The sequence below is a fragment of the Haliotis cracherodii genome, unplaced genomic scaffold, assembly GCF_022045235.1.
Source record: "Haliotis cracherodii isolate W230 unplaced genomic scaffold, xgHalCrac1.p SCAF_4, whole genome shotgun sequence".
NCBI classification, from domain to species: domain Eukaryota; kingdom Metazoa; phylum Mollusca; class Gastropoda; order Lepetellida; family Haliotidae; genus Haliotis; species Haliotis cracherodii.
Window position 1 is genome coordinate 25048256 of NW_027266297.1, and position 12055 is coordinate 25060310.

The 12055-nt window shown below is 39.3% G+C and overlaps 2 protein-coding genes across 2 annotated transcripts; one reads left to right on the forward strand and one right to left on the reverse strand.

Moving 5' to 3' along the window:
- Window positions 1-496: 496 nt before the first annotated feature.
- LOC139479190 (probable rRNA-processing protein EBP2) lies at window positions 497-8624 on the reverse strand. The gene is made up of 9 exons (XM_071262020.1): window positions 8500-8624; window positions 7043-7126; window positions 5904-6055; window positions 4691-4814; window positions 4450-4539; window positions 3049-3124; window positions 2435-2531; window positions 1937-2075; window positions 497-607 (listed from the first exon to the last, which is right to left on the reverse strand). Exons 1-9 carry the CDS (start codon window positions 8548-8550, stop codon window positions 542-544), a joined length of 879 nt encoding a protein of 292 aa, XP_071118121.1. The 5' UTR covers window positions 8551-8624; the 3' UTR covers window positions 497-541.
- Window positions 8625-8858: 234 nt separating this feature from the next.
- Window positions 8859-12000, forward strand: LOC139479733 (NADH dehydrogenase [ubiquinone] 1 beta subcomplex subunit 7-like). Its single transcript, XM_071262589.1, has 3 exons — window positions 8859-9048; window positions 10454-10625; window positions 11721-12000. The coding sequence occupies exons 1-3, from the start codon at window positions 8937-8939 to the stop codon at window positions 11818-11820; spliced, it is 384 nt and encodes a 127-aa protein (XP_071118690.1). The 5' UTR covers window positions 8859-8936; the 3' UTR covers window positions 11821-12000.
- The last annotated feature ends 55 nt before the right edge of the window (window positions 12001-12055 follow it).

A 12055-nucleotide genomic window follows, 5' to 3' on the forward strand; every position in this document is an offset into this window, starting at 1 on the left:
ACTATCCCCTGCCATGGGGCACATAAGAATTTTTGTTTGTTAACATGGGTGGCTTTTCGTCATGAGAAAATCTGATTTTACTTTCCCCATTGTGGACACTGTGCACCAAATATGCACCAAAATGAGTATGCACAAAATCTAAAGGGATGTAACTCTGGAAAAAATATATGCATAGTTCTTGATAAAACTTGTCCCCATTGAGAAGAGGACAGACGGATGTACAACGTTTCTATATCCCCCAGCCCACTTCATGGCAGGGATCATAAAAGAATTATGTCACATGACCCCATGGGTATTCTGGGATAGAATTGGTCCCCAGCAGCCTACACTTGTCACTTGAATTGATGGATCTGGTGGGGTCAGATGGTGGTCAGGTGGTGACATGGTAGAGTATCAAGACTTGATTATTTACAGTCTGCAATCATTATGCTGGAATATTGCTGAAAGTGGCATCGATTAACAAACCAGACCAACAACTTAAGAATGACAAACCTAATGACTATGAAGATACATTTATTTACAAAACACAAGTATACAGATGCTATCTCTTTCGGTTCTTCATCTTCATCCTCTTGGACTTGCCCGGTCTTCCACTTTTCTTAGGATTCTGAAAACGAAACAACATAATCTCTTGATATTTAATACATATTCAGCTGTCATTCATATTTCAATATTTCAATCAGAGGCTATTAAATCACAATAACCCCCCTCTGGTTGAAACAGCTGGTTTGACGGCCGCATCACCGCGGAAGCTAATATTCATAGAATAGTACTTTTTTCAGTCACTGTCGGTAGGTATATTTAAATAATTATATCTACAATTACAGATTACAAAATGCACAGATGTGGTTACTACAATATTCAAAGGATGTGTGGCAAACATTTCATGCAGAAAACACGATAGAAATCTAAAAAAAGGGAATGTATATACGTTTTGGAGACAACAGAGAGCTTGGAATTTAGGCGCTTTTCTATATAGATGTATACGACTGTGACGTCATATCTTTTGCATCACAATTAGTGACATGACGTCATAATGGTGACGTGCGATGTAGAACAAAAGCCTTACAAAGCTTGCTTTGTTTTCTTTAGAGATGCCCACCTCATGTTAGCTTACCAAGTTGCCGTGCTTATATGTTTTCGATGCTTGTCATATGTTCGAGTGAAGTATTAGGGTGTAAACAAACTGCTTGAGTAAATACAGGTCATAGATGACCACAGGTGATAGATGACCACAGGTGAGTGATTACCACAGGTAAGAGATGGCCACAGGTAAGAGATGACCACAGAAAAGAGATGGCCACAGGTAAGTGATGACCACAGGTAAGAGATGACCACAGGTAAGAGATGGCCACAGGTAAGAGATGACCACAGAAAAGAGATGGCCACAGGTAAGTGATGACCACAGGTAAGAGATGACCACAGGTAAGAGATGACCACAGGTAAGAGATGACCACTGGTAAGTGATGGCCACAGGTAAGTGATGACCACAGGTAAGAGATGACCACAGATAAGTGATGACCACAGGTAAGTGATGACCACTGGTAAGTGATGGCCACAGGTAAGGGATGACCACTGGTAAGAGATGGCCACAGGTAAGTGATGACCACAGGTAAGTGATGACCACAGGTAAGTGATGACCACAGGTAAGTGATGACCACAGGTAAGTGATGACCACTGGTAAGTGATGACCACAGGTAAGGGATGACCACAGGTAAGAGATGACCACAGGTAAGAGATGACCACAGGTAAGTGATGGCCACAAGTAAGGGATGACCACTGGTAAGTGATGACCACAGGTAAGGGATGACCACAGGTAAGTGATGACCACAGGTAAGGGATGACCACAGGTAAGAGATGACCACAGGTAAGAGATGACCACAGGTAAGTGATGGCCACAAGTAAGTGATGGCCGTTCTTGGTGTTTGTGACTCACCTTCCCATACTTTCCACTTTGTTTTGCTCCAGCAAACTCGGACACGTCAGCCGCGCTGTCTTTTGTGTTGTACTTTGACCTCTTCTTTTGGCCTCCAAATCCAAACTTGGTGTTCTTGAACTGGCGTTTTTTGTTGGGTCTGTGAAAGAAAATGAAGATGGACTGTGTGAGTAAACATGATGAGAATTTTCTTACCAAGTTATCTCCCTTGGAACCTAAATGCCAGCTTGTTGATGTCAGGAAAATGTCTCTGCTAAATATAACAGAGATGGAGGTGGAGACATCACTTTCAAAATGAAGCTATGGTAGTGAATGGACACGGATATTGATCATAATGGAATGGAGGTTTATACACGTAGTGCACTGTACATACAAATATCAAACAACACCTGGTACGATTGGGATCTGAAATTCTGATAAAAACAATGACTTTGTATACCTTTCTTATGATCAAACAACCACCTCTACATTAATACTTTGATGCGTAATAATACATACTGATTCCTCTTCTTGTCCAAGTTCTGCACTGTCGGCTGATTCCTCTTCCCTTCAGCCTTCTCCACATCATCCAGGAAGTCCAGCTTGTTCAACTGACCTGCACAGTACACATGGTCAGATAGTGCTTGTCATTTGGAACTGGTCATTTATTATGGGGTCAGGGTCAGGGTCAGGGTCAGGGTTAGGGTTAGGGTTAGGGTTAGGGTTAGGGCATGATGGGGGTGCATGACAAATTACACAGTTCAGTTTAAACAAAAAAGTAATATGATTTTGTACATTATTTACAAACTGCTTATTTATAAAGGGGTGGGGGATGGTCATGGAATGGAATGGAAATGAAAAAAAATGTTTAAAAAGATTGGGGGGTGGTGGGGAGAGGGGGAGGCAAAATATGATACAAACCTAAGGCCAATCTCCCTGGCCCCACACCTCGCCTGTAATAAATGACCGGTCCCTTACTAATTGAAAAAAAACCTAATTATTTAACACTCATAAAAAAAAAATTGTGCTATTTTCAAGTTGTTTTCCTCCAATTCATGAGCTTCTTGAATGCTTAGTAACAGAGAGGGACTGATTGAGTGAGGGAGTGAGATACATATTTTCATCAATCTTACCTTTCCTGTATTTTTTGACAGATTGTAGCATCTCTCGCTTCTCTTTCTGTCTCTGCAGCAGAACCTCAGTTTGCACCTGGAAATAGGTTGTGAGTCAGTCAATAGTGCCTTACAGTATGCTATACACCAGGTGGCCTGTCAAGTAACATTAGTGAGTGAGGGGGTTGGGTTTAGTGCTGCTGTAAACAGTTTCCCAGTTATCTCATGGCGTGCCAGCTAATTGTGGGAGGAAAGTGATGCAGGTCTCAGATGTTTACCACTCTGGTGAAACACGCAAACACAGGTATGGTGCTGACAAACCTAGAAACATAATCAGAGCGAACCAGGAATCGAACCAACAATCATAGGTTTCTGGCATGCCCAGGGGAAGCAACTCTGCACAGCAAATTGTGGCTCCTTAAGGAACTGGGCCACTGGTGCCCCTCTAATGATTTAAACAAAATATGATGTCATTCTAAGGGGAACATACATCCACACAAGTTCAGGTCCTTCAGCATGCTCAGTCTGGCAATTTCAGAGGAGAAGTGAGTGAGTGAGTGAGTGAGTACAGTTTTACGCTGCTTTTAGCAATATTCCAGCAATATCACGGCGGGGGACACCAGAAATGGGCTTCAGATATTGTACCCATGTCAGGAATCGAACCCGGGTCTTCGGCGTGACGAGCAAACGCTTTAACCATCAGAGGAGAAGCAGTTTACAGAGCCACATATGCATTTTGAGAAAAATGAAGAGCATGTTCAAAACATGGTAAAACCAAAAAAATACTGCAAAAATTGGAACAATTGTTTTGAATTGCTAAACAAACTGAACAAAAACCACATGTACACAAATGGCTGATAAATGGTCAATTAGAGATTTTTCAATATGGACGTTATAGTGGCCATATTGAAAAACAGCTTTGCAACTCATAGACAAATTCAGGTGGCACCAAGCAGGTGAGAACAAGCAGGTGAGGTTTTAGATTCATTAGTCCAGTGGTTTCTGAGGAAGTAGTTTCCTTATACTGTGGGGAAATGCATTCAGTAAGAATTTAAGAAGATGAAAGTTCAAATGTCAAATCAAGGTCAAAATCTAAACTATCAAGGAAAAACGGACCATATGTTGAGCCCCTGCTACTAAGTAGGCCTAAACTAAATTCAATAACATTAACATATTGACCATTAATAGGCTTCTCACTATGGCGTCTATATTGAAAATCAGTTCCAAGCCTCTTGAACAAATTGGGGTGGCATCATTGGCGGGAACAAGCATGTGAAGTGTCAGTTTCACTGAATTCTAAGGAGAAGATGTGTATACTTTCACTGACGCCTAACAAACAGACCATGACATAAGCCCACCTGACTTTTAGTTAGGTGAGCTAAAAAATGAAGTGATTATATTCGTATTGTTTCTTCTACTTACCTTTTTACCATATTTCCTAAGATCCCTCATTTTCTTTGCTTTTTCAGATCTTTCCATGCCAATCTGCTTCTCAAGAAGTTTTTCTCGGACCTGTTGACAAAGACGGTTTGCATGTTAGGATTCATGAATCATATTAGGCTTGTCCATTAACTAAGAAAACCGATTGCCAGACCTCATATACTCTCATTTCTGTATCGATACACTATCAGTATTAATTTCCTTGACCGGCTACGATACACACCTTCTTCATGTGGTCATCTGACTTGGCCATCTGAGCGAAGTAGTCCTCCGGCCTCTTGGTGGGCACTCCCAGATGATGAAGCTTGGCCATTCCCCTCACAACCGATGCCTGAGCCTGGCAGTAACTGTAATGAATCAAAGTCGATGCAGACATTCACCTGGGTCTTGCTAGTTTCTGGTATTTTCATATTTTATTCCAGAGGATTTGAGGCAAGAACATGAGGGGTCCCAGGATGGCTATGATTTCAAACGTTACTGATGTCATATTAGTGCACATGCCCAATGCCATTTGCCAACACAGATGCCAATTTCCATGTTAGACTGAAGAAAATAAACACTAACTTTGTATGTTTGTTTCATACCAGAATAGATACATCTGTTATATGTATCATGCAGTCTACAACTTTAATTAGTCTTCATGATTCAGTCAAGCTGTTTTATACTTCGCCCAGGTAAAACCTCGGAGAGTGTTCTGTTTACATTCAAATGGGTGACCACTGACTCCAGATCATATACAAGTCTGACAGCCAGCCTCACATGGATTACCATTCAGCAGTCAGTCAACCTTTTTACAATAGTATCAATTTTCTTTACTACATTTGTCCTATGTCAATCTGTTCTTCAAAATGACTTTTCCAATGACTTTCATCTTAGACTGAAACAACCATGATATAACTCAGTGGTAACATTTGTATTTATTTTTTCCACATTTTGGTATGTATTTAAAATATTGTCGCCAAAATATATATATTTTTTTTAAAAAATATATACTGACCGACATAAGAAACACGAACACCATACATGTTGGTAATATATGAAGAATTACTCATATTCAAGAGATATTAGATTGTTTTGATGCACAAACGAACATACTGGTATGTAGTGTGAATCGATGCATGTGAACGCATGACATGTGATGTCATATGTCTAATGCAGGATTTGCAGGTAAAGTTTGAAATCACGTGCAGCATATCGTGAAAAGAATAAAGACACTGTGGTAACACTTGAATGACTGTTAGTTTTGTTTGTAAGTGGAAATATCTCTTCTTAACGTACATACATCTCTATATGTTTCTATGGCCGCTTTCTTTTGGTGGCAAGCTTATTTCAGAATTGATGCCTTGAAAAAAATGTCTATCAGGTGATACATGTATTAAGAAGGAAAAATGAAATATACAAAATAAACCAGTAAATCTTTGATAACTGAAACCTACAACTTCATTTCCCTCCTGAAGTCGTCATTAACGTCATCTTCACCATCGAAGTCTGTCCCTGGTGGGGGTGGAGCTGGTTCATTTGTCAAGTCCAATCTTTCTATCCAGTCCAAGTTCTGCTGTAAAGCTTTCAGCTTGACCTCCATGCCTTCCTATAAGTCAACAGAATGATCAATATTTTGGTCATATAAGATTCCAAGCTCAAAAGTGAAAGAAACTGTGTGGTTCATAGTGATAAGAAAAAAGGAGATCATGCAGTCTTGAAAAGATTAACACGGGGAATTCCGATTGTCAGTCACAGGCTGCATGACTGATGCTGTCTATCTTGCCTCAATGAGTTTGTTTGTAGTTTATCCGGGTCTTTGGGGTGACGAGCAAATGCTTTAATTACTTGGCTACCCCACCGCCCTGATAAACATTTGAAGATGGAAAACACTTATCATAACTCATGGTAAGTACTGCTGTACAATCCTGTCCATCTATTAGACATTTCAGAATGTTCTTTTGTTCAGTCTTCAAATTTTGAATATAGAACTTTGTCAAATTATTTTTCAACATGTTCAATAGAATGGAAATCAACAGTTTGAAACAAGTGCTGTACTGAGGACCAATTATCGCCAACCCCCATTACAGTGCGCACATGATTGCATCTCGTTTTATTTTTGTTCATTTTTATAAGAGAGACATAATTATCCAAAAATGATAAACAAACCTGACTCTTGTTAGGAAATATAACCACCATATAAGCACCCTGCTCGAATACAACTTTAGAAAGACATACGGGTGGTGTCACATTTCTTCCAGCATCAACAGAAATCCAACAACACGATGATGTACATTTAGTTCTGTCATTGCTAAAAATACTATTTGTCTTTCATTTTTTCCCAAAAATTGGGAGGTGACCATAGTGATGCTAAGTGTGTTCCGGTGAATTGTTTTTTAGAAGCTGGAAAACCCTGCTTAAGCATGTCTTCCACTCAGGATCACAAGAAGGAGAAATTCATAGTGTGATAGGATAAGTTTAAAAATTAAATTAACTCCAGCGCAAAATCTTAAGAGAAATTTGGAATACTTCACTTTTTAAGGTTATTACTGATACTAGCTTGATATCTAGAAAATTCCAGACAGATATAACTCACTGTGTCATTGAAGAATGTCTTTGGCTCTTCTGCAACCACATTTAAACCTGGTTTTAGCTTGCCACTGGCAAAGGCTGCTTGGAGCTGTAAAAATGTGGAGAAATATGTAACAGGTTGGGTTAATATGCAACATGGTCAAAGGGAGGTAACTCTTCAATATGATGTCTTAAAAGAGTCACCTGAATTATTCTGGAATACATTGGCAACTGTGGATCATAAAGGTCACACTAAAAGACACAGCAGGAACATGCAAATATAAGTAACGAGTTTTAATACTCTATTACATGATGCAGACTGGAACTGGACTGTGTGTGTGTGTGTGTGTGTGTGTGTGTGTGTGTGTGTGTGTGTGTGTGTGTGTGTGTGTGTCTGCTTGCACTAGTTCGGACTAATGCTGATGTTATAGTGCTTGCCAACAGAGTTACCACACCCAAGTTTAACATGAATACCACACTCAGACAAGTATACTGTCTCTGAGCTGATCAGACCTTGTTTTAGCCCCTTAATGCCCAGCACCAGCCAGGTAACAACAAGTACCATCTTTCAACGTTTTTTTGGTGTGATACAGCCAGGGATCAAACTCCTGACGCTCTTCCACTAGACCACGGAGGCGATCTTTAATTAAATGATCACATTTTCATATTCCAAGAAATCTAATGCAATATACATGTCTAGACTGTGCATTGTAGAAAAAGAATTAACTTAAAAATACATCTGGAAAGAAGAGACACCCAGCCCATTAACAACATGTTTCAGAAATCTTTTAAACAACAATGTTAAAGTGGAAGAAAAATGAAATATTGAATAGATGTTCTATTTTTTCATACCAGCTGTAGTAGCATATCAATATAATTGTGCAAAACAATATGCAAAGCCTACAGAAAATTTTGCATTAGGCACATCTATTCTTATTTTGGTATTTATTGACAAACATGTCTGGTCATGTGATACGCCTATACCCATGTTGTGGTCACTGAAGCAGAAATTTCCCTCCTTGAAAAAGGCGAGCAGAGATGCCTAAGTTTGGGTGTTATTGGCTATTGTTTGCATGAATGGTTGATGTACTGGCCCTTTAAATTTATTACGGATGTAGGCATCTACACTGAATCATAGCAATAATGTTGACTAACTTTGATATAATTTGATGATAATGCTGGGCATTTTGCAATGTTTGTTTTCGTGTCAATAAATGAAAAGTCAAATATAACACACACAGAAACATAAAATACAATGCCTACCTCACCAAAAATGTATAGGTAGTCTTTTGTTTGGACATGGCTCTCGTCGTCGAAGGCTACTGGCCTAGTACCAGCTATTTTTGATCGTAACTGGAGTTTATGCACAGAGCCTTTGACGACGAGAACAATATTACGGTATAATGTCCGGTACCGAACAGAAGAAAATCTATTCCGCACCCAAAGTCCAGGTGAGATACAAATTTGAGCTACTTAAATTACCTCTTCATCAGTGTCCATGCTTTCGTAATCTGACGAATCTGAATCTGACATGACTGCTGTTGTATTCGTACAAACTGTGCTATGAAAACACTGTCTAAGAAAACACGAAAACACACGTGCAAGTAAAAAACAGGAAGCGGAAATAGAACTGTCTCACATAATGTCCTCACTACATACTTAATTTGTCGCGTCATTGCAACGACTTTTAAAATATGTATTTAATTTTGTTATATCACTTTATCGATTAACAAAGACTACAATATATAATTTGGCTTCTATTATTACGAAGGGACAGTTTGCCAGTGCTGTAGTTACTTTTAGGACATCACTTAGAAGTCTCGCTGACAGCGAGAGTTCGACTGAAGTCTCGCCCTTCGCCAGGCAGTTTTGAGGACACAGACAGGGGTTGTATTTTGAGAACAGTATTTCCATGAAAAATGGGGAACATGATGTATGCATACGTTTCGCATCCAGACACGGCCCCTAACATCAGCAAACCTCCATCATTTGATCCCCTCACTGGATTTGAAAACGGACGGAAAGAAAGAAGTTAGTGTTTGTTTTATTCCATGTGATAGCTTAGTGATATTGTTTTTTTGTTACCTGTTTTCGTAAACTAGAACCACTCGTGGACAGTTAAAAAAAAGGTTTGAAGTGTTTACATTTATTTCCACGCGGCATAAACAAATAACCATCGTAATGTCAACACACTAAAAGCAGAGCCCCAGTTCAGCTGCTTATGTGCGAATATACACAATAAATCACCATAACTCAAATTGTCAGCATACAGATGATCCGGGTTAGATTTGTTCTTCAGCAATCCTTGCTTGTCATTAGAGGAGGGGATCGGGTGATCAGACTTGCTGACTTAGTTGATACATGTCATTGTATCCCAATTGCTTAGATCGATGCTCATGATGTCAATCAGTGAATTGTCTGGTTCAGATTTGATTATTTGAAGACCGCCGTCATATAGCTGGAGTATTGCTGAATGTGGCATTAAAAATTAAACCTGCATACAAATATGCATAAAGTTGTTTGAGACCCAATAGTATAATGACACTGCTTATTTACCCAATGTAGCCATATATCATGATATATCATCTTACATAACTGTTTGTCTTTACAAACCTTTATTTACTGATTGAATGCAGGTATCAAGTATGCATGAACTCTACTGCAGTGAACAACGCAAAAGTGCTATGTCCTGCTAATAGTAACTAAGGCACATATCGCTGATGTGAGCTTAGACCAAATGTGACACACTTGGGGCATTACATGGACAGATGTACGTTAGACTTAGAGGTCACCTGAAACAGCATTTTTACCGATATTATGATTTAAAATAAGTCTCCTCTTGGTAAACATGACAAATTTGTCTGCGACTTTAGCCACTAGTCCAAAGCCCAAGTCAAGTAAAATTCTGTTTTGTCTATACTAGTAGTAAGGCTGATGGGGTCATTGTCGGCACAGGTACTACAGAAATGTACCCCGGATACCCTTAGCGGTGGACGAGTCCATATTCCCCAACCCGAAAAAGAAACCGGTTCATGTTGTAGTTCCGTTTTAGTTGTAGTACGTTTCTGCATTTTGATTTTATCTAGGGTACATTTCTGTAGTAACTGCTGACAACAACCCCTTCAGCAGTAGTAAGCTCCACCAATAATGGTCTAATAAAATCATCAAAATCTACAGAAAATGATGCGTATAGTGTAGGTTTGGGCAGAGACTGCTGATATTTAGGTGATTCTGTGGCCAAGAAATCATTATGACTATCCAACATACACAAGTTAGTAGTGAATAATGACTGGAGGCGGTTTGATCGATATTACTAGCATGTAAATGTCTCCTCATGCTCTTTTGTATACCGTCCCATGATAAAACACATTTTTATCCTGTTTATTTAAGTAGATTAGTCTTAATACTTCAACACGAAACTGATTTCTTCTTTCAGCTGTCAAGGCAACAAGGGAGGAGTTAGATCAGGCAAGGATACCTCTAGAGAAACGGGACTACTGTGTAGATGACTTCATGGCTTTCATGAAGTGCAGAGATGGCAACTTCCCATTTGTTCTATCAAAGTGTTCTCATGAGAAGCATGTGTATGAGGAGTGTGAATACCAGGAGTAAGTATCTCACATAGTTTGCAACTCATTTGTTATGATGCTGATAATAGATGGCAGTGTTGGAAATTAACCTTGAAATGTATGATCTTAGGAAAGTATCTCAATACATAATGTGCTTTTTGCTGTGTACATTACATATTCCATTTTGAAATAAGTTACTACTGCCTTGTGCTATTTGACTTTTCGGGCATTTTGATTTTATTTGCATCAATCTGCAACATAAGCTACTAGTCTGAAACCAGAGTCTAGTAAGCTCAGCTAATTGTAGTCCATATAATAACATTAAAATCTACTGAAAATGATGTCAAGAGACATGTTTGCGCTAGTAGATTCAAAAGCTTTGGCACAGACTGTTGCATGAAAGTGAACTTGACTCATCATTCAATAGTTTTATATTAAATCTTTTTCCTGTGGACATGGTGGAAAGTGGTGGAGTCATTTGAGTGAGTGAGTTGGATTTAACACCGCTTTTAACAGTATTCCAGTCATATCACGGCGTGTCAGCTTAATATGGGAGGGAAAGCCCGAAGTGATGCAGGTCTCAGACGTTTACCACTTCGGTGAAACCCACGGGCACGGGAATGGTGCTGACAAGCCTAGAAACATAGTTGGTGTGAACTGGGATTCGAACCCACAATCATAGGTTTCTGGCGTGTCCAAGGGACGCAACTCTGCACAGCGAATCGAGGCGCCTTGGATGACTGGGCCACCCGTGCCCCAAGGAGTCATTTGAACAGGTCATCTGTATCCTATGCTTGTTGCCCAAACTAGTATGAATTAGGTGGTTACACTATGTGATCAGGTTGGTTTAGTGCAATGGTGCCTCAATAGTGTGAATAGTGTCGACTTTTGGTGTGTCTGGAACATTATGCAGTGTAAAACAACATTCACTCACATTACATTGCCACTTCTAAGAATCAATTGGATTTAAAAAGAAGTTTGACTGGGTCTGAAACTTTTCTTGGACATGTTTCTAATTTCTTCATGAAATTATGATTTGTAGTTGGGATAGGTGATGCCTAAATGTGTCTAGAAATTTTGGGTTTGTTTGATTGGATACCTATATGATTGATAATTATTCATAATTTATTTCAGTTTTGTCTTGAGGATGAAGGAATATGAGAGAGAAAAGAGATTGTTGGAAAGACAGAAGAGGATACAACAGAAAGATGCAGCAGAGGAACTAGGAGATTGATGCTCAGGGAGGGCATCTATTTTATGAACTGTACATACAGGATATATCCAAGTGTATACATGAGACTGTGTGTAGATTGTCAGATCCAGGCACTCTGTGTTATATGTGGACATGATGCAGAGAAACTGGATAGCATTTTTGATTTCATTCAGTGCTGTTAAATATATTATTTTGAACTTATGACTGCATTTGTGATGATTATAGTGTCATGTTTATCATGGTGTCTCCATTGTTA

What these genes read in the sequence shown, in the direction of transcription:
- LOC139479190 (XM_071262020.1), bottom strand. Translation starts at nt 8,550, where the DNA reads ATGTCAGATTCAGATTCGTCAGATTACGAAAGCATGGACACTGATGAA. An exon ending in AGACATTCTTCAATGACACA is followed by an intron (nt 6,056 to 7,042) that starts GTGAGTTATATC and finishes GTTGACTTATAG; the next exon opens with GAAGGCATGGAGGTCAAGCT. An exon ending in AAAGTGGAAAGTATGGGAAG is followed by an intron (nt 608 to 1,936) that starts GTGAGTCACAAA and finishes TTTCGTTTTCAG; the next exon opens with AATCCTAAGAAAAGTGGAAG.
- LOC139479733 (XM_071262589.1), top strand. Translation starts at nt 8,937, where the DNA reads ATGGGGAACATGATGTATGCATACGTTTCGCATCCAGACACGGCCCCT. An exon ending in AAACGGACGGAAAGAAAGAA is followed by an intron (nt 9,049 to 10,453) that starts GTTAGTGTTTGT and finishes TTCTTCTTTCAG; the next exon opens with CTGTCAAGGCAACAAGGGAG. An exon ending in GAGGAGTGTGAATACCAGGA is followed by an intron (nt 10,626 to 11,720) that starts GTAAGTATCTCA and finishes AATTTATTTCAG; the next exon opens with TTTTGTCTTGAGGATGAAGG.